The sequence below is a fragment of the Melanotaenia boesemani genome, chromosome 20 (assembly GCF_017639745.1).
Source record: "Melanotaenia boesemani isolate fMelBoe1 chromosome 20, fMelBoe1.pri, whole genome shotgun sequence".
In the NCBI taxonomy this organism is placed as follows: domain Eukaryota; kingdom Metazoa; phylum Chordata; class Actinopteri; order Atheriniformes; family Melanotaeniidae; genus Melanotaenia; species Melanotaenia boesemani.
Window position 1 is genome coordinate 10,540,287 of NC_055701.1, and position 8,574 is coordinate 10,548,860.

At 38.7% G+C, this 8,574-nt stretch overlaps 1 protein-coding gene across 2 annotated transcripts; it reads left to right on the forward strand.

Annotated features, from left to right (window-relative positions):
* The first annotated feature begins 2,382 nt into the window (after positions 1–2,382).
* khdrbs1a (KH domain containing, RNA binding, signal transduction associated 1a) lies at positions 2,383–8,574 on the forward strand. Of its 2 annotated transcripts, XR_006008652.1 has the most exons (11): positions 2,383–2,727; positions 3,193–3,320; positions 3,728–3,844; positions 3,931–4,077; positions 4,157–4,281; positions 4,450–4,717; positions 4,814–4,890; positions 4,970–5,031; positions 5,152–5,325; positions 7,046–7,106; positions 7,771–8,574. XR_006008652.1 is itself a non-coding variant. In XM_041971607.1 (9 exons), exons 1-9 carry the CDS (start codon positions 2,637–2,639, stop codon positions 5,259–5,261), a joined length of 1,125 nt encoding a protein of 374 aa, XP_041827541.1. In that variant the 5' UTR covers positions 2,383–2,636; the 3' UTR covers positions 5,262–6,323. The 2 variants fall into 2 exon arrangements, 1 of the variants encoding a protein (XP_041827541.1); XM_041971607.1 differs by lacking the exons at positions 7,046–7,106; positions 7,771–8,574 and having other exon boundaries at positions 5,152–6,323.

The window sequence follows — 8,574 nt, forward strand, 5'->3', positions numbered from 1 at the left end:
TTTAAAAACTGATGACGATGTTTTTTTCATAAATAAATTGTTAAATCTACTTTAATTGGCCTGATTTATTTCATAGTCATACTGTAAAAATGACTGCCTCACATTACCTCTAATTGCCTTTAAAAGTGGAATTACTCCTCAAAGTGGCAGTTTTTGCCTGCCAAAAACTGATTAAGACTAATTAAATTGTCTATAAAACAATAAATATATTTGTTACAGCTGTCACCTGTGCGAGATGGGTCGTAACAATACTTGCAAAATGGCTGCAATTAATTCAACAGAGTTAAATTAAATAGGTTACTGGCCAACCGGTATCTCCCATTAATTCTCATGGCGTTTTAAGGTGGAAGTACTCCTCAAAAGGGCAGTTTTTACCTGCAAAAAACTGAGTAAGGCTCATGTAATTGTCACTAAACCAACAAATGTCTATAATTCATTCTAGAGTTAAATTGTTTACTGGCTGACTGGTACCTTCTATCAGTTTTCATGGCCTTTTACCTGTCAAACACTGATTAAGGCTCATGTCATTGTCAGTTAAACTTTTAATGTGAATTTATTTGTCAAGACAGCTGTTTTCATTGTTGTTAGATTAATTCTTTCTCCAACATACCTAAATCTAATGAATGATTAGTTACCAGGACTCTGCAGAGATGAATGGCATGCGAATAAGGGAATCCAGCCATTTGATTCAGCTGCATAGGAGAAGGAAGGGATGCATCTAAAAGTTGCAGAAGAGTAGCTCTCGAGGACCAGAGTTGGGCAACACTGCCTCAGAGGGTTCTCAAATCACACACAGAGTTCAAATAGAATAAAAACACAAGTTTTTTTAGTAGAGTGATCAAATATTTTTTTATACTTAGGAAACAACGTGGCAGTAAATGGGGCGATTTGCTTTATCCCCCCACTTGTATGGGAAAGACTGAATTAGCTCATTTAAACCATCAAAAGTAAAGTACTTCTTGGCTAACAGCAATCCAAAGCATTCAGCAAGTTCAACAGGTACTATCCCCTCAAACAGGTCATGAGCAAGATCTGGGGGGAACATGTGCATGATGTAGCTCTCTAGTTCTAAGACTGAAGCCACCCTCTTTGACTTCCTGTAACTAAATTTCACTACATGTAGCAGAACAAAAGTGACAGAAAATCTCCAGAGAAACTCTCCATGAGTCCAGCTAATCCATGAGCTCCAAGGTTGTAGGCCACTACACACTGAACAGTACCTCGGATAACCTCTGTTCCTCTAATGTGACAAGATTATGCAAGAAAGGCTCAGATATTTTTTTTATAGCCAAATGTTTTCACATCTTCACTTTTACAAAGGAAGGCAAGATAAATTGAGTTCAGTGATGACTGGCAAACTGGCAGCAAATTCCCTAAATTCCAATACACTCCACAAAGTTTGTTTTTTTCACGACGTCCCTAAAGGATTGGAAATTTTAAAGTCATCTATGTAAAGGTCTTAATTCCTCACCTGCAAGAAACTCATTATTTTTAAAAGGACAGCCATCTTGAGAACATCTATACTCTCCATTTACTGAATGTTGGTCTGAATGACTAGCAACAACCTTACTGAGTATATCTTTCTGTTTGAGTAACTGCTCTAAAGTTTTCAAAACAGGAATATACTGGAAGATTAGCTTTGTTTTTCATTCAGGTACGTAGTATCCATATATATATACACACACACACACACACACACATATATATATATGTGTGTGTGTGTGAATATTTTAGGTTTTTCTTTTTTGTTGTTGTTTTGTTGCTGTTATTTGACTAATATTAATTTTATTTCTTTTATCAAAAATACTTTGATACAAAATGGGGGCAAGTATTGTTTTCTTTTATATTAAATGAGTACACATATACAGAAAATAGTTTATTTGTAATCATTAACAATAAGGATGATAGGCTAAGATAAGTTATTTCTACTTCAGCCTACTCACTTTTTTGGACTAAAAGGATATATGGAAAAAACCTTGAAAATAAAATTAATAGTTTTTTTTATTAATAATTTTATGCATACATTTAACATTTTTACATTTAGATTTTTTTTAAAGAATGAAATTATATGAAAGGAAATCATGACCTGCTATGGTCTACATATTTTTATTGGCATGATACAATCACCATCACATCCTCCAGCAAACATTTTTCTGTAAAGCAGACACATAAAAAGTTTTTATTTCCCCCATTTTAAGAAAGAGCCTGTGATCAGCTTTAATTCTTTTAAAATCCAACAAAGCGAATTTACTTATCAAGCCTGGAGTCAAATGAAAGGGACCTGTTTAATCGTGGCTGTGGACGGGAAATAAGGAAAGAGAGCGTGTTTTTTCTCTAGACGTGACGTCATTGTCTCCTCCCGTTTCTCTCCTTACCCTCTGAAATGCAGCTGCGCCATTTCTCCTTTGTCTTCCGAGGAGAGCGCAGCTATTCACTCCATTAGATACCGACCGGGCTTTGAAACTCGATCGTCAATTGCTACCGGACGCTGCTGTTATTTATTGTAGTTTTGATTACGCAGGCAAAGCAAACAAAACGAGCAAAGCTTTTTTGTTCGCGGTATTTTTTGCAGACAAGCGAACGCTACTAAAAGTGAGACCGCCATAAATTCCAGCCCTGCAAAGAAGAAAATCAAAATGGAAGACTCCAAGTACCTCCCAGAGCTGTTAGCAGAAAAGGACAGCTTGGATTCATCATTCACACACGCCATGAAACTTATTACTGCAGGTAATATGAGTTTTGTTAACAAATTAAGCTATCAAACTAGTTCACGATGGCTCGGCGTGAGGCCTAGTTTCTTTATTCGTGGTCAAATCAACAGGCCTTGAACAATAGCGCATCAGTACACGTGGTTGTGAGGATTGTGGGCCAATATCCCTTCAATGAAAACATGTAAGGCTTGCACTGAAAAAGATATATATCTATAAATTCAATCACCCTGATCAAAGCAGAAAGGCCACTGTTGTATTTGATTGACGTTCATCCTTAACAGCTAACCGCTTCAGTGTTATACAATGGCGCTTTGGGATATGTTACACTACCAGGCCTCTTAGGTTGTGACCAAAATGCATGAGATAAACAAGTCAACTGATAAACTTGCAACCCCTATTTCACTTAGAACAAGTCCAGTGACTATGCTTACATTTGTGCAACTAGATAATGCTACATTTAAAACGTGTTGCTTGTTTGCAGAGATTGAGAGGATTCAGAAGGGTGAAACTAAAAAAGAGCCAGAAAAAGAGACTTATCTGGACCTATTTGCAACCAAGAGTCTGAAACTCAAAGAGCGAGTACTTATTCCTACCAAGCAATATCCCAGGGTAAGTATTTGCCCCATTTTTTAAATCCCTTTGGGAAATCCTTGTATGATGACTGTTTTTTTTCCTCTCTAAATCTGCTAGTGTTGTAGCTCATGTTCCATTATGGCTGTATGTTGCAAGGACTTATTTGATTCTGTGCCTGAAAGCGTGAACACACTGAGAACAAGTGTGGCCAACCGATCCAGTGTATTTAAATAGAGCACACTCTTCCACTTGCTTCACTGTGTGAAGAATTAGTGAACTCATGCGCCCAGTGCTCTTGTGTCTGCATGAACAGTTCTGCTGTAGTCTAACAATGCAGTAAGGGTGATGGGCACAAAGGTGTGCTAGAAACTGCATATTTAGCGATACAAGTAACCTACTGCAATGCATTGGGTGAAACCATGCTGTAATGTATGGTCTTTCAGGTCAACTTTGTCGGAAAGCTTTTGGGACCCCAGGGTAGCACCATCAAGAGACTCCAGGAAGAAACTGGGGCTAAAATCTCTGTTCTTGGAAAAGGCTCCATGAGAGACAAGAATAAGGTTAGTTGGAAATGTTACATTTGAAGCATGGCTAAGAGGTTGTGTTTCTGTGCAGATAGGTTCATTTCATATCTCGTGTCCCTCAGGAGGAAGAGCTCAGGAAGGGTGGTGAAGCAAAATATGCCCATCTGGCCATGGAGCTGCACGTATTCATTGAGGTTACAGCACCCATACCAGAGGCCTATGTGCGCATGGCTCATGCCATGGATGAGGTCAAGAAGTTCCTTATCCCAGTAAGTTTCCAGGAAAACTTTCTGCATCCCAGCTGCATACCAGATATTCAAAAGTTTCTATTCTCTTACTGACCTGCAGGAGCCTGGTGAGCAGGACCCATACATGGATCCCCATTTCCTGAACGGATCCCAGGATGGTTCAGGGAGGGGGCGAGGTGGTCTTGGAAGAGGTAGAGGTGGACCACCAGGCACTGGTGGACCAAGGTAAGAGCATGAATAGCCATGTTTTAGCACCATCTATTTTATTCTCTCTCCTGGAAAAAAAAAACTAAATAATGCTTAACAGATGTTTTTGTGACATCTCCACTCTTCTATAGTCTCCTTTCATTCCTTGAAATAACAAATCTCATTCTACAATCTAATATTCCTAAGGGGACGAGGAATGCCCCGTGGGGCCCTTCGAGGAGCAATGCGTGGTGGAGCACCACGTGGAGGACCAGGTCGAGGCAGCGCTCCAAGAGGGGCACCAACTGGTAGGGGTGGACCACCCTCTGCTCCTTCAAGAGGAGGCTCAGCTGCCCGCTCCAGACCGCCCACATCGGGTGCTCCAAGGATGCTCCCCTCTGGAGCCATGTCTCACCAACAGCACCAGGTTCCTCCTTCAGGCTCGCAGCAAAAACCCGATGCTTATGAAGACTATGTAAGTTAAAGTTACATTTCAGATAACAGGCAGAGATGGGTGGACATTTGTTTCCCTTTTGTTAGATTACTTATGGGTCATTTGTTTTTTTCCTAGCCTTCATATGAAGAGCCGTATGCTGAGCCCGGCTATGAGGGATATGATAATTATTACAGTCAGCAGTCTGCACCAGCGTGAGTCAAAATCTGGCACTCTCCTTATATGGGTTATATAATTTGGGAATCTAAGTGTTTCTCTTTGCTTTGACCTCAGGGATACTGAATATTATGATTATGGACATGGTGAAGCCCAGGAAGCAGCATACGAGCCTTATGGTAAGAATGTAGACATGTCTGAACAGAAATGCACACCACAGGAGTTGACCCTGAATCACAGTGAAAAGTTAATCAATGTCACTTTTTGTTTTTGCTTCTGTGTCCCCATTTTTTTCGTAGCTCAAGACGACTGGGATAACTCATGGTCCGGCGCTGGGGCTGGAGGCAAGGCACCACCATCACGACAGGCGAAAGGATCATACAGAGAGCATCCATATGGACGATACTGAACGACTACTGGTTGAGAGTTGCTATGGCAACTGTCTCCGATTGTAACTGGCTAACTTTTGAAAAGTAATTTCCCTCTTGTTCCTTTTTTATGGTTTATTTTATTTTAGTTTTTTAAACTCGGTAGAAATTTTGTTGGATGTGTCAGAGGGGATAAACATGAACACAGTTTATTTTTTGTCTGTTTCCACTTACTGCTTTAGTTAAGTTCCTAGTGGCATAAACCTAACAAAAGAACTAGTGACATTTTCGTGTTTGATGGGTATTTCAGTTAATGGCTCTTTAACTGTGATTGTGGCGAAAAACTCATGTAGGCTGCATTTTCAAAAGTAAGTCATAACTGGACAAAAACTATTCATAATGCCTCGATGTTAACTATCACTAAAACGCTTATAGATAAAAAATGCAAATACAGCCTTGACGTATTTTGATGAGCATCAAAAGTCTTGTTGCATTGCAAATCTAGTCTTGTGGGGAATTTAGAATCTCCTAAAATATTGTAGAAGTCATTTGACAAAGAGTAAAGGCCTCTTTTTGCCAACTTTCACAATTTGGTATATTTAAAATTCGTCCTGTAACTTGCAAAATTATTACAAATTCTTGTTTTTGAGTAATTGAAGGAATACAATCCGTGCTGTGTGTAAGGAAGGCTGCAGCGATCAATATTTTGTTCATAACCATAGGCTAATTGTGTATGCTTTTAAGTCGTGCCGTCTCCAAAATGCATTATACTTGTGTACATTTTGACTAAATAGGATACCAAACGCATCCCAAAATGTTTTTCTGCAGTTCGTGTTTCAATAAAGTTTCTAGTTTCTTTATAATCAATCTAAACTTGGTATTTTGCCTTTGTTGTACCAAAGGAATGCCTTCGGTTTGTGAAAATGGTCCTCCTGAATAATCTGTATGTATACACGTCAACTTGATCTTAAAACCTCCCCCACTCTCTCCCCCCAAAAAGCAGTGTTTTGCCAGTGAGCTTATCCTCTTCGCCTGTTTTCAAAACTAGATGACACTTGTAATGTCAACCATCAAAACGCAAAATAAAGCTCATCATTCCTTGAGGTAATGTGCTGCCAAATACATGTTTGACTTGACAATGATGCAGTGCTTTAACGTGTATTGTCATTAACCTTTAGCTAGTGTATCTCTTCAAGCTCTCAAGAGAGCAGTGTTATCTTCAGCCACTTGAAATGACTGAATTTCAACAGTATTCCAAATCAAGCTTGCAGGGATCTTACTTGACTTTGATGCAAAGTCATGCTGGCTGGTTTTTATAAAAGAAAAATATCGCAGAGGAGAGGATTCTAAAAGCCTAAAGATCGCCACAAGAAGGTAAAACTAACCCAAACACTCATTTATTAGATTTTTATTGTTATTATTTCTTTTATTTTCTGTGCAAAACATCTAAGTAATGCAAGTCATCAAAGCACATCAAAACCATTTTAAGTACAAAATGATGCTGTCTGTAGTTATTCCGAGCAAAATTAGCCGCACAAAACAATCATATGGTTGTGATGCAACTCTTGCTCAAATAAAACTAAATTTTTTTTGTTCATTTCACTAAATACTTCCATCGTATTTCTGTAGACTGTAGAATAATGCAAATGAGTAGCTGCACTCAAAGCGTTAAAATATTCCATTTGATGAACAAAAAATAATAAAAAACCTTCAGCTTGAGTTGCATGATACTTCTCGTAGTATAAAGTTAATTTTGCATGTGTGTTGCTAACTGTGCTTGTAGACATTTGTGTGTCCCAGATCTCATTTCTTTTTCTCCTCTCAGGTTGTCAGAACCGCGTAGGCACAGTTGATAAATTCAACTCCAGCGCACCAGGGCTTTTAAGGTTAGTGTTGGTGTTAAAGTTAAGTTTAAACTAGGGATGTGCATGACTAGCGGGGAAATACTTGCTGTGAACGTTCTGCCACGCTTGTGGATATGCTTGCTGCTAACGATGGAAGCACAGCGCAGCAAAAGCTCTCAATACTAGAGTCTGCTGTTTCTAAGTTGGCGTTTTGTTTGGGGAGCTATGTCTCAGTTGTGCAGACGTGGTCTGTTAAAAGAACAGCGTGGCCCCTTTCTAAGAGCTGGAGCACAGAAAGTCGCTGTGAGAAACTGCCTGTTTTAGTAGCAAATGTTTCGCTATAAGCTTTAGCGGTAAACCCCACAAAGCTCTTCTAGTTCCAGCAGAGTCCCGTGTCTGCTTCAACACTGCTGGATAAAGTGAAGGGAGCTAAGCCTGAAGCTAGCTGCAGTTTCACCCAGGAATGATCGTCTCCCGACATGTGGAAGTGGAAAGTTTAGCAGTTGGACACTAGAGCCCACACTTTGTTAAAAATATGACAATGTGAAAAAACATGTTTATGGAACGCACACATTATACAAATAACATCTCATACACTTTTTGCAATTTCCATCTGAAGATGGAAAGTTATTTTTATTATTACATATATATTGATAACTTGACATGACTAATAACATGACTTTTTTTTTTTTTCTTTCTGTTACAGGTCCGTTGATTCCCTGGAAAGAGGTCCTGCACTGTTTGAGACTGATGGGTTGTGGAGTCTGGAGCTTTCTCCATCTTAAAGGAGAGAATGCTCCAACTTTTATGGAGCAAATTGGCATCTAGAGACAAGTGTTTCTTGGATTGTTCATGTGGATTTTAAAATTCTTTTATATAAACAAATTTCAATACATTTGATATGTATATAAAATGTTTTTATTCTGTAAATGTTGCATTTTTATATAATATTGGCTTTTTGGGACTTAAGATTGTCTTAATGGGGTGAGTAAATGCATCAAATTTGGTTCATTTTCATCTTTCACACCCAAACAGAAGCATTAATTGTGTGAGATTAGCGTTCTTGTAAGGGAAGAATGAAAATGCTTTTCTATGAACAGTCAGCAGTGGCCAATGGTGATGCACTCAAACCAGCGGTGGTCTGGTTTAACTAGATATGCAGTCTGGGTAGTTAGTGGGGTTTTACTAATTGAAGGAAGAGATGTTTTGTCTGAATAATAAATTAGAAATTACAGGATGAGACCCTTCAATACATGGGCTGAAGCTTCAAAAGCAGTGGATCAGCTAAAGTACTGTCTTGGTCCTTTTGACCAAGTTTTCTGGGTGTCAGCTTCAGTGTTTCGGTATTAATTTACATTATTTTCCTGACTACTGAAACATCAGTGTAAGATGCATTTTGTAGTTGTGTTAAGGCTAACTCTGGTTTGATACATCAAATGGCAATATTTATGTTAAAATTGTACATGGTTCCTTATAATTATAAATAAAATAATCCTTGCTGTTTCTCTTA

Excerpts from the sequence above, each read along its gene's own strand:
- khdrbs1a (XM_041971607.1), top strand. The coding sequence starts at position 2,637 with ATGGAAGACTCCAAGTACCTCCCAGAGCTGTTAGCAGAAAAGGACAGC. Across the intron at positions 3,321-3,727 it reads CTACCAAGCAATATCCCAGG|GTCAACTTTGTCGGAAAGCT; the intron begins GTAAGTATTTGC and ends ATGGTCTTTCAG. Across the intron at positions 4,718-4,813 it reads CCGATGCTTATGAAGACTAT|CCTTCATATGAAGAGCCGTA; the intron begins GTAAGTTAAAGT and ends TTTTTTTCCTAG.